This window comes from Numida meleagris, chromosome 9 (assembly GCF_002078875.1).
Source record: "Numida meleagris isolate 19003 breed g44 Domestic line chromosome 9, NumMel1.0, whole genome shotgun sequence".
Lineage (NCBI taxonomy): Eukaryota > Metazoa > Chordata > Aves > Galliformes > Numididae > Numida > Numida meleagris.
In genome coordinates, this window is record NC_034417.1 from 19,584,315 (window position 1) to 19,608,825 (window position 24,511).

Below are 24,511 nucleotides of genomic sequence, written 5' to 3' on the forward strand. Positions count from 1 at the left end.
CTGCGGGCCGCCCCGCCGCGGCTCGGGCTCTGCCCGGGGCTGGCTGACCTGGCTGAGCGCCGGGCGTGTGCGCAGCGGGGCGGCCTGCTCGCTCTGCCCTCTCGCCCGGCTCCTGTAGCGTTACCGTCCTTTCCGAACCGTGACGCGGCGCTGGCGCTGTGGTTCGAGCCGCTGCTTCGGGACGCTTGTGGAGTCTGGTGTGAAGTTCCATTTCCACTTTATTTTTTTTAATTTTCGGCAGCCTCTCGCGTGAGATGTTGAGGCTGCAGCATCCCGACCGTCCCGTCCAGGATAGCAGGGGGTGCTGGGGTTGGACTGGTGACTTGCAGCCTGCTGAGCTGCCAGCCTCATTTTTCCTTCTGTTTCTGAGCGCTTTCGTCCATCGCGCTTCATAAACGCAAATCCGTGGTTCTCAGATTAATGTTTTACGACCTTCGCACAGCTTCTCAAATTGTCGCTGAAAATGGCGTGTTTTTACAGGAGTAGCTTGCACACACGTTCTCTAATGTACCAGTAGGCACAAACCCGCTCGAGTGCTGTGCGTTTTCTTTCTCCAGTACCCGCTGACACCCCTCACAGGCTTTAAACCTGAATCGTGTTACAGAGTCCCAGTTCTCTTGTCACTTACTTATTGGTTTGTTAAATGGAATCACATCGGCTACTGTGGAGCCAAGAATTGTTTTAAAATTTTATCACAGAACTTCTCCTTTCTTAGGAGAAGGCATTGTAAAACTAATTTCACCTTAGTTTCTCAAGAAAAGAGGGAGTAAAATGGCAGTGGAAGCAGCGTAGTCATTATTCAGAACAGGCCTTACTCCTTTAGGGCATTAAAGTATTTCTAAACACAGGCATTAGTAAGCATAGTACTTGAGCTTTTTCTTGTACGATCAGCTGTGGAAAAGGTTAGCTTGGACATGTTAAAACTTAATTAAGACTGTTTGTCAGTCCATTAAGAAGAGCTAGTATGGCAAGATAACTTTGTGATGTCTCATAGTACAAGCCCAAAAGGACATTCAGCGATACTTATAAAGTGGGAGTTTTGAAAAACGGTAGGTGGGAAGGCTTTTCCAAGCCATGTAATTACAATGAAACTAGCTGCCAGGAGAAATCATTCAGCGGGATTCAAAGCACGCAGATATTTGTATGAGCACAAAAACCATCTACTGCACTCACAACAAAAGCCAAGAAAACATCTTACAGATGCTAAAGCACGTGACTCAGGATTCAAAGTGATGTGTAGGGAATAAGAGCTGTGCTTTCCTGTATCCACAGTGGTCTTGTGCCTGGTTCAGAGCGGGGCCGGGGGTGCTGTTGGACCAGAAGGGTTGTGAGCTTTGTCGCATGCCGGGTGAGAATACATAAAGTCATGCTGTTGACTGACACTGCCGTGAAGGCAGAAGTTCAAAGGTCTGCCTGCTGTGGCCTGTTCCCCACATTGTAAAGCACAACATGGGGAGAGCGTTGGCTGTGTGTGTGTGTGACATGGAGGGGCGCTCAGTAACGCAGTCTGGGTGTGCGCACAGGAAGCATCAGGAGCTTGGAACACGTGCTTGCTTCAGAAAAGGCTCCGTATTGGCAGTGGTAGGTTCTTCCCGTGACAGTCGATTTCAGGGACTGCCAGGCTGAGATATTCTAGGTGCATGTTTTCTTCGCTTTGCAGAGAAACTGAAGGAAAAAAAAAAGAAACATCGTTGCCAGCAGCGTTGCACATTCTTGGAATGTTATACTCTGTTAATGTTCATTTGAAAGGCCGTTCTTCATGACTTCCTTCCAACTCTTTTGTTGGTGCTCTCAAGCCTTGCTGACCTGTTGGCTTTGTGTTTACACGCTCACTCAGAAGGACTTGTTTAGACTGACTTCCTTGCTTGTTGTAGAGGTTCCCCGTGCGCGAGCCCAGCTCTTGGTAAGCTGGTTCATACACCTGCCGTTAGCCCTGTAACAAAGCGCAACGCCTAACTTCCGTGACTGAGAAATAGTTGTTTAGACAAAACAACTCTTGTTTGGGTTCAAATATTCTAAAGTAATCTATTCCTAGTATTTGTTATTTCTCTTGCTTATCTGAAGGGAACACGCTTTGTTCAGTAGGTGAACAACCGTGGACTTGACTTAGTTGAGAAGCAGTTAGCAGGCCCTGCATGCCGACACGTCTGTCATCCAATCTGTCTGTCCAGGAGCAGCTACAGACTTACTGTTCTGACTGCTTGCACTTAGCGAGGGAGCCAGAATTCATATGGTGCTGTGTGCCTCTTCAGACACAAAGACAAGCGTGAATTTAAACCGACTGAAATGTGTGTTTGCTTTAGCACGGAGCATCTTTGAGGAGTCTGCAGCCATGGAACAATCCGCCAGGGATGAAAATACACATCAGCAAGCAGTTGGTCCAATTGTAGGAAGTTAAACTGTGGAGTGTCCATACCCACAAGCCCATCGTTGCTACGTGGGAAGAGTTTGATAGAGGTGGAGGGACTGGGAGGGTTCTCATTTCTGTATTGGCATGAAGTTCTTGCACAAGTATCATAACCCCGTTTCTGTATGTCTGAAAATTCCAGTGTAATCCAGTAAATAGATAGATATGCCCCCACTTTTTCTATAAACCAGTGCTGTATTAGAGAAACACGGTGTCCTTGGTGCTCGAGTCAGCCAGAAAGTTCTAGCTGTTGCAGAGCACTGCGCTGTTTCTGCACGGTGATACAAGCTATTGGAAGCCCTCAGTCTTTCTTTTTCTACTTGGGAAGGAGTGAACTTGAGGGTGGCGGTGAGTTCTCCGCATACCACAAGTACACACACACGTATTTGTTCAGGCAAATCCGCCAGAGTCTGAAGTGAGCAGTAAGTGGTTATGTGTGCAGAGGAGCTGAGGGAGTGCCAGCTTTCTGTAGCTGCTCCAGAAAGTGACAGATAAAGAGCTGGCTCCTCTTCCTGTTTCAGTATTGGCTTAGCCCCGGGCAGCTCGTACAGCAAAGTGCATGTGAGAAGTTTACTAGAGCCTTTTGTAGCAGGGGGTTCAGAATTTGATTGCTTGTGCAGAGTCTATTGCAGATATAATTAAACTGAAGCAGAAGTGCATGACAACCTGTACGCAGCCTAGCCAACCCTCTGTGTTTTCCAGGCAAATCATGCTGTGAATCACTGAAAACGTGTACTCTTCTATTGCAAAGTGCTTGCTTACAAGAGTTCTTTTGTTCTGTAGGCTTTGTATTTTTCACTGTTTATAATTTTGTCTATACGAAAATGGAAACTCATAACCTTGAATAAAATATGTAACTCATTAGTTATTTAGTGTCCATTTTCATCTTGTCACTTCAGTCTGAAAATAATTTAAGCAGAATGCTCTTCGCAACCATGACAATTCTGAAAAACGTGGATGTGTTTTGTCAGGTGAAACCCATCCGTTTGGTTTTCCTGCCTTTAAAGGAAGTTAGGTTCAACAGCGAGTCTTCGCTTTTGTGAGATCCGCGTAGCTTAGAGCAAGCTTTGGGAAAACCCACCCACTGCAAATCTCTAAATATAATTGGGTAGTTGGAACTAACTAGAATAAATTCGGAATTTCTTTGACTGTTCTCTGTAGGTGCTTGGATTTCTCGTTGTTGTTGAAATCATCCTTCAGTCTGGGCAGAAAGGTCTTGGCTGGCTCTTAATTGTTTTCCATCGCTCAGTTACAGGAGTACCTGGGATTCGTGTCATCACTGCAGTGGTGAGGCTTTTCCCACTCTGCAGGATAAGCACCATTCTCATTTCATGCTTAATAGATTTGAAAACTGAATTAAATAATCTTAAGAGGAAAACTTAGTCTTTTCCCCAACCCTTTTTTGGGGCGGGGGAGGAGAGGAGGAAAGGAAATAGCCATGGCAGAGAACATGAGCTGGGTCCTGGTGGCTGTTGTTTTCCCATGTTCCAACAAGCTGAATTTCTACCAGCTTCAAATCCCGTGTACGTCTCTGAGGTGTAAGAGTACTCCTATTTTAAACCGAAGCACAGATATTTTTTCCTCTGATTTTTAACAAAATTGATCTGAGCTGTCTGTAATGGAGTAACAGTTGCACCAGCTCTGAAAGTTCCTCTCCCATTTGTATGCTAATGTCTCTTCAAGTCAGATTTCTCTTCGGGGCTGGGCATAAAACAAAGTACTGCAATCACTCGCTGAGCAAAATTGACTTAGGAATATGTATTTTCTCAGTTTAACCTTGAGCAAAATATTTTTGGCATCAGAACATTCGTTTATGTGGACTTGTGAGTGCTTTTAAAGTATAGCCTTTTATAATTGGGCTTTTACAAGTTTGGTTATTTATGCAAAGCAGATAGGCGTTTCATTCTGTTGTAACTTTGCATTTGAAATCTTTAGGAAATGGGACAACTGCAAGAATTTTCTTGGTCCTTGGTATAGTATCAGCTCTGGGTGTTCGAGGAATTCAGTGTCCTCCTGAACTTCCTCACGTGGTTGTTACATGTTAATTAGTTTATCTCTGTAACAGGTTGTTACTCTTAATTAAAAGATCGGCAGAGATCACTGTATTTCAGTGGATGCAGATAGTTCACAAGCCTTACGTTGCTGTTACCCCCTTCCTCTATGGGATGCCACGAGCTGGGCTTTGCATCTCATCCCTGAGGAAGGGCAGCACCCCAGCACCCGCACTGAGAGCTGCCGCCGTGCCCCAGTGCCGAGCCTGCCGGTGTCTGTTCCACCTCTGCAGCTCCTGCAGTTCAGCTGCCTCTTGGAGACTGGTTCAACGTTAGTATTGCAGGCGTTCCTGAACGCTCGCTCTGCCCCTAGAAGTTCTTGGTTGACATCAGAACTCCTTCAGGCCGCGTGGAAGTGCAGGCGTTCCTTGCTCCCTGTCTGCTCTGTGACCTGGCAGCCGTAGTGGCAGTTACTGCCTTGGGCTTTTGAAATGGAGAGAGAAAAGCAGAAAAGGCCTGAACTGTGTGGAGAGCTTCCAGGTAAGTGCATGCATTCAGAATGTGCTTGTTTCTTGTATGCTGTCTAAGATTTTTATAAAACCAATTCCTATACTTTTTGCCAGGGAAGATTTCCAAGCTTTGTTTTTTTAGAAGCTGTTTTAATTCTTATCCCGCGCTTGGCTGAAGGTGCTTGGGTTGGATGAGCACAAAACAGAAGGAGCAGTTCCCTGTGCTGCAGGGGCTGGAGCATAGATCAGGGAGCCTTTGTGTGCTCCATACCCGGAGTGTCCTCTAATGGGAAATGTTAATTGCGGGAGGAGATGATGAAGAATGTGAAGCAGAGGCACTTTGTCCTCCAAACATAGTGTCCTCTTCAACTGTACACCTGAAATGTTTTTCACCTTTTAAAATACAGGTTGTCTTTAAGAAAGCATGAAATAGTTGGCCACCAGTGTCTCACAAGTTCACACAGGTTGTTCAGATGTAGCCTGGGGCAAAACACGGATTTTTCTCATTGTATTTGAATAAAGTTTTTCTTTTTCCCTTAGATCTCAAATCAGTAGGAAACCCATTTTTTCAGTGAATAAACGTAACTTGGTTTGGTGTGTGTTTGCAGGGCTGTGGTAGGGTAGAGCTGTTACTTTTCATGAACCTAAGGAAGTGGAGGGAAAACAGGAAACTAATCAAAAGCATAGAAAAAACTAAAACAACTGAACTAATTTTTGCTTTCTAGTGAAGTAGGAAAAAGAAAAAAGCTCTGCCCCTTTTATGAGCTGGTTCTTGTTTTTCAGTGTGAAGAATTGCATTTAAAATGAAGTGTAAATTTATTTTCTGCTAACGTGACTGCTGGCAGGGCAGTGTGCCTGGCTAGCTGAAGCGGCTGCTGATGAATAAATTCCAGCAGAATTCTGTTTCAAACACAGGCCCCTTCCCAGCAGTTCGGCTCTGATGGCGTCCAGGTGCTTGTCTTCACCACACTTCCTTACCTAACCAGCACCTTAACGGTGACAGGGCCGAGCACTTAGCACTGCAGAACTGCAAGGTGAAGTGAAGCACTTTGGAAGAATGTATGAAAGAGGGATGTAAGTTTATGAGAAGATAGGACGAGGTTTGTTGGTGCTGTTTGCTGCTTTTCAGGAGACGACTCCTTACACGCACTGCCACGTGGACGAGAAGCTGCTCGTAGGTAAGCCTGAAACAAGAACTCGAGGAGCTGCACGCTGCTTTAGCTGTTAGAAACACTGCTTAAACAAAGAGCTGGGCTGGGCCATCATTTAAAGGTGCTTTGATTTTTCTTGTAAACCAGTTCCACCAAACGCGAGAGCCAGTGTTCTTTTGAAGTTCAGCTGATGGTTTGAGGGAAGCAGATGTTGGAGTAGCGCTCTCTGAAATATGTCAGCGTTTTGTGTGCTGCTGTTGCCATGGGAACTGGTATCGGCTCAGAAAAATGGCCTCGGGATTGCAAAATTAGATTTAAAAAAAATAAGATGGGTTAGTCATTCATATTTCTGCTCATAAGCTGATCCTGGTGCTGCTAAACAGAATGCGCTGTGAATACCTTAGGTGTAGACATGCACGTGGCAGGTCAGTGATTTTTATTGTTTCTAAGCGAGCCTTTGACTGAAGGAACTTTATTAGAAAAACATGCATTCATTGCATATTTTTTTTCTAGCTTGTTCTCTTCCACATGCCTGAAAGCAATCACATTTTCATCACTTCTTTAGGCCTCTATTACCTTGACAAAAGGTGAAATAATAGGTACTGGATGAGAACTACAGATTTAAGCTAGTTGGCAAACTTTACTTCTTTTATAATATAAAATGGCTCAGGAAACACAAACCTGATCATTTGTGAATTCGGAATCTTTAGCAGCATGTAAAAATGAAGCAGGTGCCGTTTCTTTGGGCTATTTGCCTCTGGGGACATTTGCTTTCAGAACAGCTGACTTGCAGGCAAGGCAGCTATCCCAGTGCAGCAAGGCAGCTATCCCAGTGCAGCAAGGCAGCTATCCCAGTGCAGCAAGGCAGCTATCCCAGTGCAGCACCGAGCACAGCATCAGAGCAGGACTGGCTGCTGCCAGGGCAGTGTGCACTGTACGCATCTCGGATGGAGCTGAGGGCAGAGCGCTCCGGGAATTCTTGAAAAATGAAGGCGCCTCTAATTGGAGTCTTGCATCCTCAGCTTTAGTTATTCAGACATTTGAATCTGTTTTCTAGCTCAAGCCATGCCTAGATGTCTGTCTTCGATATGAACTGGATGTCCCAAGTGCTCTAGAGCAGTGCTCCCCAGCTGGTTAAAGGAAAGGCGCGGAGCAGGTCAGTGCTGCAGGTGTGAAGTGATTGGAGAGGGCTGGATCAAGGGAGCGGGAGGGAAAGGCACGGCAACAGAAAGCTGCAGAGCTTTGCTGCACCCAGCAGTAAGGCAGTTGAGAAGAAATGGGAGATGCTGGGAAAGGGCAGTAAGGCAGAACTGCAGGCCTGAAGGAGAAAAGGGGATGAGGTGGGGGCACAGGGCTAACTGCTGAGGTGGGGAAGCAGCCACGTACTGGTGTGGGAGGGGAGATGGTGTAGAAAACAGCTGTAATGAAGCCACACACACACACACAAAAAAAAAAGCTAGGAAAATTGCTCTAAAAACATTGGCACTTTCCCAAAAGAACACAGACTTTTTTTCACTCAAGTGGAATTTGTTTGACAGAACAATTCCCCTTAGAAATAAAATTCTTTAAACATTGGATCACTAAATAACGAAGGGTAAAGTGCCTAGTGACCTAAATTAGATTCCTTAAAAGGATACCCACTAGGATCAAACTGTGTTTCTCTACGGGCTCTACTTCACTGATGTATTCTCTCAGGACACTGGGGTAAAGCAAGCCTACAATTCATGCACACACTTTGCTGTCCATAATAACAGGTTACTGACCTCAGTGTGCATGTGGGTGGTTACCAAGGGCAGTATGGGTACGCTGACCCACGTACACCTTCACAGCACCTGTCTGACCAGCAGCCTCACAGGCTTCAAGGATGGAAACGCAGCGCAGAGGCAGCGTGCAGCCAGCTGGCCAAAGGAGTTTTCCTACAACACCCGAGGTTCTACAGGGAGGGATTCAAGGACGATTTTACAGTAGGTACAGTGTTGTCAAGTTATTCCTTGCTTATCTGTTACAGTAGCTCAAGAGTTGTTGCCCAGGTGGGTATGCACAGTCACACCAACTACACAGGTACTGCATTTGAAGCTCACTTGTTGCTTAAAAATATCCAAGTGTGTAATTGTCCTGATGTGACAAGAAACTAAGTTTGTAGGGCTTGTAGTAAGGTCCTCATCTCACTCACTGCCCCGTGAGTTGGCTTTTATCAATTACCAAGCAGGTGTAACCATTGCTGATATGTCAGACTACATCAGCTTCTGCAAAGGCCCGTGTTAATCTTATTTTCAGGAGCCAAGATCACTTTGATATGGTTGCAAAAGGAAACAAAAGAGCCGGAAGCCTCACAAACTTTAAACAACTTAATTTATTAGAACCCATATACGTTGCTTTCATTAGAAGAATCAAGTTAACACCTAATTCAGGGTGAAATTACATTTTAAGACCAAAAAAAATTGTAGTGCTTAAATATGGTATTTACTGATGACTGCTATTCTTAGAATCCTGGCACAGGTTTGTACTTACTGTGTGGTGTTAGTAGGGTATCTAATTCAGAGCAGGTTCAGCGTTTTATGTTTAACTGGAAGCACATCACACCATGTGAAGGGCTGTTCCCCCCCTCTGCCTCTCAGAAGAATGTCATTGAAGAGCTCTAGCCTTAAACACCACCACCACAGAAAAAAAAAACCAAACCCTTGGAATGCATCACCAGCATTTGATTTTTTTTATTTCTCAAATATTTAAGACTCATTAGCAGAATATGCCTGTTGCAAAAATAATAATAAAATCGTGCAAATTTTGAAATGTGAAAGGTCCACTGAACTGGCATCAAGCAAGACTTAGCTGTTATTTCAGATTGGAACCTGAGTACAGAGAGAGTACAATCACCCATGTCAAAGGTCCTGTAATTTCTTTTCACAGTAGCCCTTTTGGAGAAGCAGGTTGGGTTAATAACCTCAGTTTCCACTACTGCAGATCAACTGAATCATTTCCATAAAATTCAGAAAGTGCTTAACACATAATACGAAAAGTATCTAACTTAGAAACTGGTCTGAGATAGAAAAGCAAAACATTGGAAGTGGCAGATGTTTGGAGAGATCTGTATTGAAGAATTACAATGTAAACTAACTTGAGTGACTGCAACACAGGATGGAGCCTCCTGAAACAGTACAGCTGTGCCTACAGCTGTTTACTGAGGGTAGGGGTTGTTCTCCCATTCAGTTTCCTGCAAAGCTGATGTAGACTTCTTCCTCCCCTCACACTGAAACTCTTGCTCTTCTTTAACACGTACACAAAGATTCCCTACAAGCTGTGTTGAATTATTTATATTACCTTTTAAAATAAGCTAGTAGTTACACAACTTTTTCAGGGTGTATCTAATTACTGAAACTCTACTGTCACTGATCTCCAGCTCTAGCGCCGAGTTTTGGTCACTGGACAGGAGACTCAGAATGGTGCTTGCTTCTGAGGACTATGCCCCTGTCCTATCTTTCCTCAGTTACATAAAAGAAGGAGCGGTTTTTTAAACATTCAGTTTTCATTCTCAAACGATAGCTCACCTGCAAAATACGAAACACACAGCACTCATGAAAAAAGCAGAGTATTTTTGCTCATACAGGTATTACTGTAGAAAAGGAGTCCTCTGGCTGTACATTGTTTCCACAGTGTATTTGTTACATGAGATACAAACTGTACAAGTTCTCCAGTTTACAAAGTTTCTAATTTGCAGAAACAATTCAGCCCATATTTATAATATTGGTTTTCAATGTAAAGATTCTTACAGATAAGGTACAGTCTAAGTAATCGGCTCAATGTAACAACAAAAATGTCGTTTTAATACAATTTGCAATAGTACAACTATGTACATATGTACACAACTGTTTCCTTCTGTTACTTCCCTAACTTGGAGAGTACTTATTTTTAATTATCAGTTTGTTTTAAAGTATGAAACACTGAAGTAAAAATGGTTCAGTTTTGCAGCACTTCAAGTTCTTCAGTTGAGATCTCATCTACATTTCCTGTTTAATTCAAGCCTTAAAGAACACCATCACCGAAGCGCGGCTTGCTGTAATCAACGAGGTCATTCTGTAGATCTCTTTCTTCATCATCTGCAATTGAAATATTTAGACCAGTTCTCATGTGATGCTACTGAAAGAAATATATATTTAAGCAAGCTTTCCCACGAACACAGGGCTAACGCATCCATGTGCACTGACAGGGCCTTGGCTGGCTACGCAAATGACGTCCTCAGGGAAAAGAAGGTGCCACAAGGGCCTGCCATGACAGCTCCAGCTGTCAGCTCCTGGGGATTTGTCCCCTCTGACACACTGCAACTTCACACTGTTGAGCATCTCTGGCTTTATTACAGCTGCATTTCAGATATTTATTGACTTGAGAGATGGCAGAACTACTGTAATTTGAGAATGCTCCTTTATAGGTTTGAAACCCTCCCACTAAAACCCAACTACAAATTCTCTGTAACTTTGGAAGGTTACATAGCACGAGTTACAAGATGGCAGAGTTGAAACACTGCATGGTTTTACCAAAGGTTGGGACCCAGGCAGGACTGATGCAGAGAAGCCCTCATGACCCTCCCCCAGCTCTCTGAATAAATCGCACAACAGAAAGGTAACGCTCTTCCAATTTACATCTTAGATTTGGAAAAGGATACTCTGAATTGGCTTTGCTAGCAGTATTGTTACAGACTGCTATCCTGCATCTTAGACTCACGTGTAAAATTCGAAGGACTCTTTAAGAGAAAAAGCAGCGCTCAGCCTTTCCACACCTCTTATCAAAGGAAATTTGTATCCTCTCTCAGCCTTGCTAGGAATCAGCAATACATTCTTCACCTGGACTCCTCACAGCTGAAACACATCCGTCTAGTCAGGCTCCCAAGTGACAAATAAATAGCCCACCCAGCAGAACATCTACTCTCAAACATGCAGTTATTCTGCAGCTCAGCCAGGAAACACAGCGCAGCCGAGCGGGGCAGTGCGTGCTGAGCAGCCTGCAGCTGTGCACAGGGCCCACGCCGGGAGCACCACAGCTTTGCTGCTGCAGGCCGTTCACCTCCGCAGCGCGGCTGCTGCTTCGTCCCTGGCTGGAGAGCGAGTGAAAGCGTTCCATCCTTCGGACCCCAAGCGACTGCCTCTCTCCCACTTCTTCACTTCTATTCTTGGGACTTTGAGCCTCGTGAAAAATCATAAAAACAAACCCTCAAAACTTACTCAACCTCAGTGTAAACATTTACCGTAGCGCACAAAGAATAAAATCAAGGAAAATATATTTTAAAACATCTCTTGCAAGAACTATTGAGGCATGTTATTCCAGCTGCCATAATTGAGATGGCTCCTGCGTGGTCCCATAGTAAGAGGTCCCGAAAGCCCGGTGTGTTTTAATTAACAAGCTTTTGCTGCATTCCAAAGCTCACGGCATCCCCTCACGTCCACGGGAAGGATGCCAGTTCACAGGAACAGAAAGCAAAGTTCAGTGACTGCCATCAGCTGTCTCTCCACAAGTTTACCAGGCCTTTCACTAACCTGTATGCAGCTCTAAAACATTCACAAGTTTATTTATCAGCCTGCAAGCGAGGCAGGTACTCGCTGGCAGCCTACTCCCACTGGCAGAAGGCTTGTTTATCTACATGACACATGCTGCTGTTTGGTAGAAACTACTAATAACAAAGCATGTGGGTATCACTTGATTCGTATAATCCGTCACCACCCAGCCACCACAAAGAAACGTTTACTGGTGTAGAAGCCAACAGTGTACATTTCACTTTGCATTTCAAACAGGTGAACTGAAAGAAGTAACGCCAGATTGAATGCTGATGTTCACATATCTCCCAAATTTGTCTATTTTCCTTATATTGCAATAGAAGGCCCACACAATTCTAGTGGTAACAGAAAAACACGTTTAACCAAACTGCTTTGTTTACACATACCAGATGCTTTGTTCTAGCCTAATACAAAACCATGTGATGTTTTCCTAATAGTTTTTAGGCAGAAATTCAGCGGGTTTTTCTTTTTTTAATCTCTAAACAATTATAACAGCTCTCCCTCCAAAATCCCACAATTCCATCTTCTCCTTCTCTGCAAGTAAATTAAGTGCAAAAACTGAAGCAGACACTTCTAAAATGCTGCTTCTGGCAGTACCACTCTCTACACAGAACAAGTCAACAAACAAGTTAACGAGACAAGTTAACAAAGGGTTTGGAAAATGAAGGCAGAGGTTGTAACGTGCTGCTTGGACTTTTCTGCAGGAAGAGGCTTCCCAAGGTCACTCTTCCATCTTCACTATGTAGCATAAAATCTCTGACATCTATGCAGATGTAAAGAGATTGGTCAGAAGAAATCCAAATCTGAAGCCACCAGAGCAGCAAACTGAGGTGTCACATCAACATGTGAAAGTTTTGAGGCCACCTTCAATTGGAGCTCTTGCATAGCAAGCTACATAACCACAACCTCTGTGGTTTCTAACAATTCTGCGGCACTTACTCCTGTATCACACCCACCCTTGCATAAGCAGCATGCAGCATGCCATTCAAGGTACCTGTACTAGTTAATAACTTACAGGATATTACTTCTTGCTACCTCAAGCCATTGGTTTCCCTGCACAGCCACCGCAGCAGCGTCAGTGTTGGTAAGCAGGCAGTTCTGCACCGGGGGCACAGCACGGTGTGGGGAGGGACCACAGTGCTGCTCTGCTGCCTCGCTGTGCTGCTGGGCGCCCACTGCCCGGCCCAGATGCAGTGGCCACAGGTGAAGGCTGCCAAGGGCTAAGTGACACGCATGGCAGAGCACAGCACTCACGGCTGCATGGCCTTGGTTAAAATGTCAAGAATCGTCTTTAGAAGTCCAGTTAAGGAAGCAATGCGGTGAGCAGCCAGGCAGCACCCACTGCATATGAGGGAGAACTGAACCAACCAACCACCACCAAAACCTAGCTCAATCCACACAGCTCCTTGGATTTGCAGAGCGCAGAGCAGACACAACCGTACTGTGCTTCCCTTTGCTCTCCAAAACCACGATCATTAGAAGCCAGCTTCCTACATCCACAGTGCAGTGCACATCAGCAGAAGAGGCCATATGGACTACTGACATTCGTTTGGAAGCTGGCTTTAGCAAGCCATTCAGAACCTCGTAAGGACACACCCAGAGGAACTGACATTCATCATCCGCAGCAACTAAAATGCCCCCGCAGTGGTTTTGAGCCAAAGTGTAACAGAATAGGCCACATCACCTGGAGCAGCAGCAGTGTTCCTTTTCATCAGTAAGCTAATTAATTGTCCAGGGTTCTGATCCATACCGTTCTTTTGCTTGTTCGTGTTTCAAACTACCAGCCCGGCCACGAAATGCTTACACTGCATGCAGCAGCGCATGCTAACAGAAATCAGTTGCTTTTTATCAGCTTTTCCTACTCATTGTGCTTGGATAACAATGAAATGACTGAGAACCTACCAGTTAAAAAAGTTGGATAACAAGGTTCAAAATCAGGGTGCACGTAGAACTTGAAGAGTAATAGCCCTCCCACCCTCTGCACTCCCCCTTTATTTTGCATCATTTCCTTAACTGGAAATACTATAAATGTTTAAGCAAGCGTTTCCAACCTCTAGACATGCAAGGCCTTCACAAGACATTACCAAACAACTACACGGAGAATGGCAGACAACGTGGCAGACAACAACAGAGAGGTGACGCACTGAGACGCATGCACAAGGGGTGCTGAACATGCAGGTACGGGTGTTAGGCTAGCACCAGGTGAGTGCTGAAGTCTGGTTAACAAGGAAAAGCAGAAGTCTGTTGAATCTGTGTACAATGCACAAAAAATTACACTGAGAATTGATAACTGGGACTTCACCGTGTACCACCTCAGGGCAGGTGTCACTAAATTAGCAGGACTCAGAAACTACTAATGCAGTTTTTAAGTAGAGACGGGTAATGCCGAAGTCTGCGTCCCCAACCAGCTGTACACCAGATCTGTGTTTAGAAAACTGTTTCTAAAATTTGAAACATCTTGATTTTCCTAGCAGAAACTGTCCACAATTGAAATAAGCAATGGAAATATTCTGAAAACTGCTATAACGCTGCTTTCAAGTGGAAAGCAAGCTGGATTTTTACAGATTGCCTACAGCTTATTTATTCCATTTTATAAATCGGAGATCAGCTAGAAGTAATGAGGCTTTACACAAATTCAACAAGAAAACTCAGCGTGGATTTGAGTACAATGGGATGGAGATAAGGCCCAAGCTCACCTTGGACGTCTTCTTCTCCACCATCACCATCCTCTTCCTCATTGTAAGCCAGCTCAGCCTGTTTGTCTGCCTCGTACTCACCCACGTTACCATCATCCCCATTATAATCTGCCAGTTTAGAACCCTGCTGCGGATCAACAGGGGATTCATTCTCATCAAAGAATCGGCCTGCGAAGTAGGCAAAGGATTAAGTCAGAAGCAGAGAGGAAAGAAACAGGAAGATTCTAAATGAAAGCAGCCTACAGGTTAGGATATTCAGGTTTCTGGAGCAGTTTCAACTGGAGGAAAAAGGGATCAGAAGGGAGAGTGCATGGGCAGGAGGGACAACAACGCTGCTTACGAACACCTCCACTCAGAAAGGAAGTCTTGACTGCTCTGAACTGGGGTGTGTGAGATCTGCCTGCTGTGGGCTTCACTTTGTAGAGAAGAGCAGGGATAAGCACCCAAATAGGAAGCTCCTTTGTTGGTTATCTACAAGCACGACACTAGAAATGTGCTAAGTTTACAGCATGTATACCATACTGTCAAGGACAGCAATCTCACAAAGATCTGCCTTGCACTCTACACTGATTTTTTTCAAACCACCTCATTAATCGGAGTAACATTCAGGTTTTCTGCTGAGCCTTGCATTTTCAAAATGTTTTAGCTCCAGTATTTTGTTTCACAGCAAAGAATTAAGAACTGTTCCACACAAACAATTGTTCCAACAACAAACTAGAAAAATAATCAGCTGCAACTATGAAATGACTATAAACAAGAACACAGTGAAAGATGCATGGTGTAACATCAAGTTCAGAGCTGGTGTGTAATGGGGTACAAAGGAGAAACATTCAAGTCCAGAGAATTCAGTCTGCTCGTCCATGGCTTAAGGAAAGCAACACTATTTAAGGGCACAGGTCTGGAGACTGAATACACAAAGAACAGGATCAAAGTGCGATGCAATCATTACAGACTGGAAATGAACCAAGAAAAAGGTCTACCAAGGCAGATGTTAAGTGATTCATGTGGGAAACAAACACTGAAGTAAAACTGAAGATATGATTTCAACATTAGGAGTAAAAAAGTGGTTGGGTTACAATGGACAGATGTAAAAATGAATTTTTCTCTTAAAACAGTGAAAACTGGTATGTGGCAGTATATAAAATTCCAAACAGAAACAGTAACATAGTGCTTGAAGAAAAGCAGAAGAATCAAAGCTAGTGACCCTCACGTACAGAAACTGGTGCCTCAGTCACGGTCCTAAAACAAGAAACTGATCTGTTTCTGCGTCAGAAGTTTGATATGTTGTGCATTCTCTATTCATCTCTGTAATTCAGTAATCCTTGCGAATACTGTTTTTATTTTTGGACACTGCCTTACACAAACAGAACTGTACAATCTGCACACATTAAATAAGATTAGGTATGGGAAAGAACTGAATGCACTTAATTTACAAGAAAACAGGCCTGTGGATGTGCCGAAACGCTATGACAAGTGCAAGCTGACAGAAGGAAAGGTTAAAACATCAGGAAGGCCTCAGGGAACCCAGCACCCCACCGACCGTGTGTGCAGAGCCAGGTGTGAGAGATGGAGGCAGTAGCTGACTCCCTGCCCAACACCAGGAGAGCATCAGCTCTGACACAGGGCATGCACGCATGGTCCTGGGCCAACAGAATGGGAGCCAGCGAGGCACCAGCTGCCTTCTGAACCAGACACGGGCTGGCAGCACCGCCTGGAACCTGTCCCAGGAGCACAGGGTGGTTTCGTGGGCTGCTACTCAGCTCACTCCACACGTGAGCCAGTGTCTGTAACGCAGGCATTACAAGGACTGTTTGAGAGCGGAGCGTTGTCACAAAGCAGGAGAGGCAAGTGACAGCAATGGGATGTCCCGTAAGGATGTGATGGATCCGTAGGGAATGTTTGACAAAAGGAATCCAGATAAATAGTTGAGTGTCGCTAACCTGGACCCTTACACAGCCCTCGTGCAGCTGTCCGATGCTCACACTAAGGCCCCGCTTACAGGACAGCTTCATGCAGCAGCACGTTGCAGCTCTGCTGCACCCCGCTTCCCACCCTCCAGGCACCAGGCAGGAGCACAAACAGTGCCTGCTGCGCTTCCTTTGCTCTCTACCTCTTTTGAAACCGTACAGCCGCAATGTCGGCACCTCCATACTTAGTACCAAAGTTAGTTTTTAAATCCTTTTTAAATCTGTGCTAATAAAATGAAAAAAGAAAGCGTATTTTGGAAGAAGCTCCGCAATTCTGAAGCTGGTCACATGTGACAGACACCCCAACCAACAAGAGGTTACTTGTGCATCAGCTCATGGGATGAGACAAGATGTGCAGTGCCCAGAAACCAAGCCCTGGGCAGGCAATCGTCTGCAGCATGAGATGCGTGCTGGAGCTGCTCTCCTCTAGGCAGAAGGACTAATTTAACACCAGTGGACCTTTCAAAATGGCCACTGCTGATCAATTAGGAAGCAAATATTACAGAAGTAACTAATTCAGGTTTCTAAATGTGACTGGAAGAAATCCTCTCCCTTGTTGCATCATTATGATGCAAGGTATCACAGGGAAGGGAGAAGAAAGCTGAAGTGCAAAGGCTGATCAGTGCTTACTGACTCTCAGGTACCCACAGCCTACAGTGGGGACGTTTCCATCACTGCTCCTGCCCCCCATGCAGTTAATCTGTTCCCAGGGCAGACAACCAATCCATTTAAAAGCGTCCAGAACTGAAACATGAGGCTGTGTCAGTTCTGCTGCAGCCACTCACACAACGCAGGTTCTTCAAGAAGCTTGTTCGATAAACTAAACAGTCTTGGACTTCTCAGGACACATGAAGTGGAAGAAAACTACATGTTCATTTTGAATTACACTATTTACTGAATTAATGTCATTTAGTGTTTATTTGAATACCCCCACTTCATCAGAAAGACCCACGAGTGGTATTAAAGTAACTGAAGCCTGCCCTCATTATCTGTTTCCCTTCTCATACTTTAATCCCCACCCCAATTTCTTCTGCCTTCATCTTTCTAAACTTTGACATTTAACGCCTCGGGACGGCCTCACAAGCACCAGACAAAGCAGAGAACATACTCCATCTTTGTATCTTACCTGTCATTCTTGTTAACACACTCTAGTAGATATGTGATTTCCAACATTTTTAGTGACTGCTGTTTGTATCATTTTCTACTGAACTCCTCATTTTCTGTTTGTTACTTATTCTGTGCATTTGATGTTCATTCTTAATTGCAAACTACTTTTATGTTTTACAGACTTTCACGTTGCTGAAAGCAAGTCTCCTACATCCTGTTTATCAGCCAGCACCAAGCAGCAACAGTGCCAAGAAAAGATGCATCTATGTAAAGCTCACAGGTAGTTTTGTTCAGATAAAACTCACCGATGCCTGGAATACTGATGTCTGGAATACTCCCTTCTTAAAGTTGGATACCCATAAAATAGCAATTTACTCCTGAACAGGTCTCCATTAGTTTGTCTGCAACAAAGTTCCATCCTGCTTTTGCTCCTCTGAATATATATTTATCGCTGACGTAATTTGTTCTTGAAAAATCCATGTTAAGCACTTTATTTTATTCCAGCTGATGGAGAATTTGCTCATTTTTCATGCTGGATATCAAAGCTAAAGTTCTCTGGAACTCCTCAAATCCTCCTTCCTTTCACTTTTTAGACGTATCTTCTTACAGTATATCAGCGCATTTCTCAAAGGTGTTAAAGGCTCAGAAACTACTCCAGATAGCTTCCCAAACCTCTTGGATAAGGTTTTGCACCAATCTATGGGCTTTAGCATCCGACCCTGTGGGGGCTACAAGGGGGTGGGGAAAAAGGAGAGAACACACTGAACTCCCCCACACTCATACACCTCTATGCTGTTATACCCCAGCATCTGTCAGCTCGCAAATCTGACTACGTGCTCTCGGGCCCTATTACAATTGAACCTCTGTTTTGCAAGAGCACTCAAAAAATACTCCACTTATTCCTGTGAACGTTATTTTCAACTTATTTGTTATGTTATTCAAGGAATATTGAAGGATTGCTAGAAAGTATGAATTTTTCCTGCAAATTCTCCAAGTTAGAGAAGTGCCAGACAAGTCTGGACCACGAAAAGAAACTGCCACTTTAGCAAAGCAAAACCTCCTGCACCAACTCTCTCATGACAAAAAAGGCATTGGTAGCTTCATGGTTCCGAGACGACCTGCGCTTCCAGACAGCTCTTCACTGATCACTGAAACCAGCTCATGACTCTTTCAACAAAACCTCTACTGCTAGACTGCTGCTTACCCAACGCACAGAATTAACAGCATTTCCTGGCAGAAGGCTCCAGAAACCTTCCTTACTGCTTCTCACACTCAGAAGAGGGTTGTTAGTTCGAATATAATGCCTTGCCATCTCAGAGTACAGACAGATTTTCATCACAGAAACCAAAGCCTAAGGAAAATCTATTTTAACTCTGAGTAAAAACAAATTCAAAGTTGAGTTTATAGTAAGTATGTAATTAAAAAACCCACAGCTTACTTGGGTAAAAACTAAGAAGAAATGTTTCAGCACTGTTTGATTTTCCTTCAAATGTGCCTTTGTCACCAAACGCTAAACAACTGGGATGAGTTTCTGAAAACAATAGGTTAAGGTATACCTGGTCAGTCTACCCCGTACTACATACAGGAGCACGTAGTACAATATATAGCTCAAACATTAAGGCATTACCTGCAAGGTGGAGATGCATTTCAGAATCAACAGAGCAGAGACAACCACGGGCATATCTGCAAACTCTTACCTGCTGTCCACCCACTAAGCTTCATCAGTATTACTACCATCATACACAATAAGCAAATGTATGATTTGCTCCTCTCTGAAGACTTCTTCCTGGGGCAGCATCGTGGCAAAGAAGGGTTCTGGGAGAACGTACTTCTGGCCAACACACATATACTACAACATCAAAGCCCCTCTGTGTAAGGGCTGAGTTCTAATGAGTTTGTCCCAAACACTGTATGTAAGTCAAGCAACACAACGTGAATATAAGTCACTGTATCATGCAATTACCAGAAGTCTTCAATTAGCTGTCTATTTAAAGTGCAGTACCTTCCTGAAACATTTTAAAGGCCTAAAAGCAAATATGTTTTATGTACTGACTGACTACATAAAAGAGATGGCACATCAAGGTGTAGCTTTTCTTGCTTTTGTTTTAAAGACACAGTAACGTTACATTTCCTTTCAGGCTTACTCTCCAGAAGGTCACCTGTTGTAACGGTTCCTATTTTCCAAATAAGCAGCATTAGAACAGATAGAAAACAGAACAATTCTCCTACTATATTGATGTATATGACATTGACCAACTTACTTTGCTTCATCTTTTGCAAGTCGACAACTCTGCTTTTTTGAAGTTTTATATGGTCTACTTCAATTTTGTTTTCATTCTGACTTTCCGTATTTTCACCAAAATTTAAGTGCTGAAGAGAATTTGGAGGTACCTCTTTCACATTATCAGCATTTCCATCGTCACCGTGCAAACCTAGAGAATAAGGAAGTGTGTTCAGTGTTTACATGGTTCCAAACAAAGGTTTTAATGCTACCATAAAAGATAATCACATTCTAACAAGTAATCAACTCCTGATGATATGCTGCAACCCTAACTAGTACCCATACAGAGGATTACTAATTTTACTCTCTCCTGTCCAGTGGAGAAATCTTCAATCTTCAAATTTGGCTTCTAGTTGTCAAATTTGGCTCAAGTTGATCAAAAGGCTTAGAAATTATGGGGTGCAAGTAGGAGCAAGAAGAGATTGTGTACGCAGCAACCCCGGCACCTAAGGAGCCCAGACTAAGAATTCATTCGATCTTGTATCCAGCAGAAATCGTTTTTTCTTTTCTTTGTAACAGTATCAAATGAAGAGAAGGCCACTTGCACCTAGTTTTCATGATAAACAGCAGATATTAATTGGGAAGTTTGGCACAAAAGGTTGGCACATCATCTGCTAGTAAGAGTTTTACCTGGTGCCAGATTTGGAGCGCGGGGCTGTTCGGTTGGATGATTTATAACAGGCTGATGATTATCACTTCTGGGAGCTGAGATAAGTGGCTTCTTTATAGCTAGAACAAAATACATTGACAAAATCTTTAATGTGAAACTGACAATATAATAACTCTTCCTCTGACAATCCTGTAAACATTTTGTCTTCGAATCATGGATGAAAATATGAAATATAAGATTTCCTGCCAAAAAACCCCAAACTACTGGAAGCACTGAAGCCCTTGGTTTTGAGGATTCAGAACTATAACAAACAGTAAAAATGTTCAGATTTTATATTTCTGTTGAACTTTACTAGCATAGACAGATTTTAAAACTTTGTGTTAATTATGAAACACGTAGTATTCACATGGAATACACGTAACATCAAAAACCCTAACACAAAAGCATTAGAATATTTCTCCTAACCAGTGGGAGTATCTTCAGCTTTAGCAGGGTCGTTGTCTTCTATTTCAGGCATGCCTGCATCTCCTCCTGGTTTGACTTTCTCTGTAAGACAAAAATAGGATGTTCTAACTTATTAATCATTAAGACTCAGTTTCCCTCTTGCGGAGGTCCCTAAGACCAGAAGAAATGCCCTTCATCCACAGAAAATGTCCCACATTGATAATCCAACTACAAGACTCCTCATATTGCTCTGTCCAAGCGCTGAAGACTGCCTTGGAGCACTGATCCCCAAATCAGCCTGTGCAATCCCCAGAAAAGAATGGAAAACAGATGCACTGCTCTTGGTAGCTGAGTGGGAAAGCTTGCTGAAACTGGCTGTAAAAGACACTGAACTGATACAAAAAGGTGCAGCTTCGGCAGCACAAGAAGTAGAAGCAAGGGGAACCCAAGCACCTTTTGGAGGGGCCTAGAGGCAGGAAACAATCACAACAGTTACTCACTGAGAGCTTCCTGCACAGCTCCTGATAACCAAAGGCTCCCACTCTTCCTGCTGAGTTTCTCAGCAAGAGACTTTGCAGAGAGATTTCAATGCTCCTCACCTCCAGCCACCTCCTCTGGGCAGAATCCAGCTCTCCAGCAACATTCCACTTCCCTAACTCACCACACAACAATTCACGGTGAGTGAAGTGCCAATCCCCAGCTGACAAGCGGCCACGTGAGGAAGGAGATGCCAAACAAACGGTAAAGAGGAACACAAAACTGTGCAAGAAACTACTTTCACAGGAAGGCTCAGAGAAAGGACGTGACAATCTCCAGATACCTCTGAACTCTTAGTACAGTGACATACAACTCATTGCTCTACTGCAGAGAAACACACGATTCTGTACAATAGCCAAGGACACAACGCATTTGGCCCACTATGCATCAGAAATGCCCAAAAAAGGGAAATACCTTTGCCATCTACAACACGATCTGAAGGCAGCTCGTTATTTTCTGCATTTTTAACTTCCATCTCTGGAACAGTCTTAGATATTGCCTGGTCCTCACCATGGGGATTTACTTCAGCATCTTTACTGGACTGAATTCTCTGTGTTGCCTGTTAGAACAAATTAATATAGAACAATTATTAAGCACATCCCTGAAAATTAAAAAAACAATCAGAAAACCACCATAAAGTTAAGATTTGCTTTGAACAAACCAAATTGCATTTATGAATCAGATGATCACCAAAGCAAACAACAGCAGAAGGCCTCTCCATGTGAACCAGTCCTGAGGGTTGGAGCTGTGCTTCTGGACACAGAACGTAAAGCACTGCACAGCTGTATGAAAATTACAGTGGCATACATACAATAGCCAAACCATTCATAAACTGTGAATAACATCTGAGCTATCACAAAAGAATGGCAAGAAAACCATTACCATCCCACAACACGTTAGTTTTAATTGGAATGAAACAGGCAGAGAGCCTTGGAAGTGATTTTCACAGGTGCTACGTTTGCTAGCATGCTGCCTCTAGCAGGCACCTACCACATGCAATTTACGAATAAACAAAAGTATATGGGCACACAGAGACAAATACCACGGTAAGGAGAGTTAAGGTCAACTCAGCTCTTAAATATACCACAAAGTAGTAAAGGCACCACTGGCCTTGCACCTAAGGTCGCAGACTTAAAAACAGTTCTAGACTTCAAGATCTGACTGAAACCTACTTGAAGTCTGCCCTATTACTTGAAATGTTTCTAAACAGAGACTAAACAAGGAAATTCAATCTTCAGAGAAGCAGGCTATTTCACCTATTTGTAGGAAACTGGGTGTATTCTAATGGCCTCATATAATCAAACACGCCATTGTCATCTCCGTCACATTAGCACTGGAGGCCTCGGCAGAGTTCAAGATGCTTTTTGCAATAACCTACAAAAGACTGTAAGAACACAGATCCTGCCCTGTGCAACTACAAAGCAACGTGCATTTTACAGAGAAACTACAATCCTAAAGCACAATGTCACACGGGAAGGCGGTAGCAGACCAAAGAATTAAGCCTCATCTTCAAGGCTCAGTTCAATGACTGAGCAAACAGGCAGATGGTCTTACACTGACATCCATCCCAGCACAACGCTTAACCAAACCTCAGAGGAGAAATGTGCAAGCCCTCCGTATATCTGATCTGCTGAGTCAACAACCAAAGGACTTTGAGTTCTTCTACTTCAAAGAAATGTAATGATGCATCACCTTTTGTTCCCGAACAATCTGGTCCATTAATTTCTTTATGTTTTCTTCGTGTTGCATTCTCATTTCCTTGATCTGCTGCCCACACTGCAGACTTAAGTAGAAATACATGATCGGTCATATTTTGTTTGTTGGATTTGTTATATCCGCTCTCCCATAAATATAATAGGGACAAAAAATGAAGTGGCACAAAAAGCAAAACCTGAGATATAACCACAACAGTCTGTCCAAAACTCTGTCCTGGAATTAGATGCGTGTGGAATGGAAATGGACTGAACACAGGAAAAAAGCAGAACTGGAAAAAACAAGGACAAAGCACAAAAACAGTAACATAACAGAAGTGCCTCGAACACATTTCCTCCAAAACCTGGAAAGCAACTGAAAATCCAAGCTTCCCAGTGAATCTGTCATCAGCACGTATTTATTCCACTTGGAAAGTAATACATCTCCCGTGGCTGTCAACACAGAAGATGCACAACTAGGACTATTGGTTACCAACCCAAATAACATCAATGGACGACACAGCTGGGTCTTCCAATATCTCTAACATGCCACACAGAGATCCACACAACCCAACACGATTCCCATCTCGCACAAACAGGCAAATACCAACGTAGCACAAACAGAGAAGAACATCCACTTTTTCAAGTGAAAGTTTCAAGCACTTTCTCAGTGTTGTTCTCTCCTATTCCTTCAGGTTCAGGAGTAGTAGTTCTCCCTGCTTCTCCCCTGTACTCGAAATTTCAATTACACACAATGGTTTAACTTCAGTTGGATGTATTACTGTATTAGGAAAACAGCGAGTAACTATCCCAGTGGCTTTCAATGAGCTTTGTTCATTGAACTCTTCCACATGCTTGTTAACTGAGATCTCAATGTTCTAAACACTGAACAATTCAAATAAGCCAGATTTTGCATAGATTACATCTCACTTTATATCAAAATAATGGCTAGATGTTCGATCTTAAAGTTCTAATTAAAGCTGCATCATCAAACGGGTACACTCAAGTTTGAAGGTTAACACCAATTCCTTTGTGCTTTTTAACAACGACAGCCTTGTATTACATACACACAAACGAGCAGTTACTAACTCTCTGGCAGACCTACCTATCGTACTCCAGCCTCCTCATAAGGTAAGTGTTGTTCTTCTTGTACTCATGAAGCTGATCTTCCTGGCGGATGAATTCCTGCCGTAATTCTGCCAGTTGTTCTAGACCAAAAAGCAAAGACGTTAACGTGTAATTGGAATATAAAATGCCCCATGGCAGATACAACTTCTGCTATTGCTATGTGAGTTTAAAAGTTGCTCGAGTTCTGTTATTTCCTCTATGTATAAAGATCTTTTAAACTGAAAAAGATGCCAACTTTCTTAGGTACGGCAAGCATCACTACAAAATATAGAACAACTCTTCCAATACTACGGAACCGATGCTGAAAACGCTGAATTGTTCTTTCCCTTCCATTCAGAAGATGCACACAGGGCTACTTCACCTGTCTCTTGGAAATTCCCCCAATTTCCTGTAAAGAATCTGTTATTCTGAGTAACACAGAAGTATCATTAAGTTGCTCTTTTTCAGCA

General features: G+C 43.5%; 2 protein-coding genes and 1 long non-coding RNA gene across 10 annotated transcripts in view; 1 reads left to right on the forward strand and 2 right to left on the reverse strand.

Annotated features, from left to right (window-relative positions):
- CTDSPL2 (CTD small phosphatase like 2) overlaps positions 1-141 on the reverse strand; it is a 39,775-nt gene extending 39,634 nt beyond the window's left edge. The window contains exon 1 of the mRNA XM_021407638.1: positions 49-141. The gene's annotated coding sequence lies outside the window, so the exon portion shown is untranslated. The remainder of the gene's footprint in view (positions 1-48) is intronic.
- On the forward strand, positions 7-17,753 carry LOC110403893. 7 transcript variants are annotated; one of them, XR_002441887.1, is made up of 4 exons: positions 7-6,179; positions 7,116-7,214; positions 7,813-8,022; positions 10,017-11,341. It is a non-coding gene; the product is annotated as an uncharacterized LOC110403893 (long non-coding RNA). The 7 variants fall into 7 exon arrangements; XR_002441890.1 differs by having other exon boundaries at positions 7-4,938; positions 5,823-7,214; XR_002441888.1 differs by lacking the exon at positions 10,017-11,341 and adding an exon at positions 17,552-17,753 and having other exon boundaries at positions 7-7,214; positions 7,813-8,026.
- CASC4 (cancer susceptibility 4) overlaps positions 8,394-24,511 on the reverse strand; it is a 21,771-nt gene continuing 5,653 nt past the window's right edge. The window contains exons 3-10 of one of the 2 annotated variants that reach the window (XM_021407641.1): positions 24,040-24,142; positions 22,936-23,026; positions 21,658-21,802; positions 20,728-20,808; positions 20,283-20,381; positions 19,633-19,803; positions 14,298-14,465; positions 8,394-10,152 (exon numbers count right to left, since the gene is read on the reverse strand). In XM_021407641.1, the coding sequence (XP_021263316.1) occupies positions 10,079-10,152; positions 14,298-14,465; positions 19,633-19,803; positions 20,283-20,381; positions 20,728-20,808; positions 21,658-21,802; positions 22,936-23,026; positions 24,040-24,142 (932 nt within the window). In that variant the 3' untranslated portion in view covers positions 8,394-10,078. The remainder of the gene's footprint in view (positions 10,153-14,297; positions 14,466-19,632; positions 19,804-20,282; positions 20,382-20,727; positions 20,809-21,657; positions 21,803-22,935; positions 23,027-24,039; positions 24,143-24,511) is intronic. The other variant, XM_021407642.1, reaches the window with a different exon arrangement.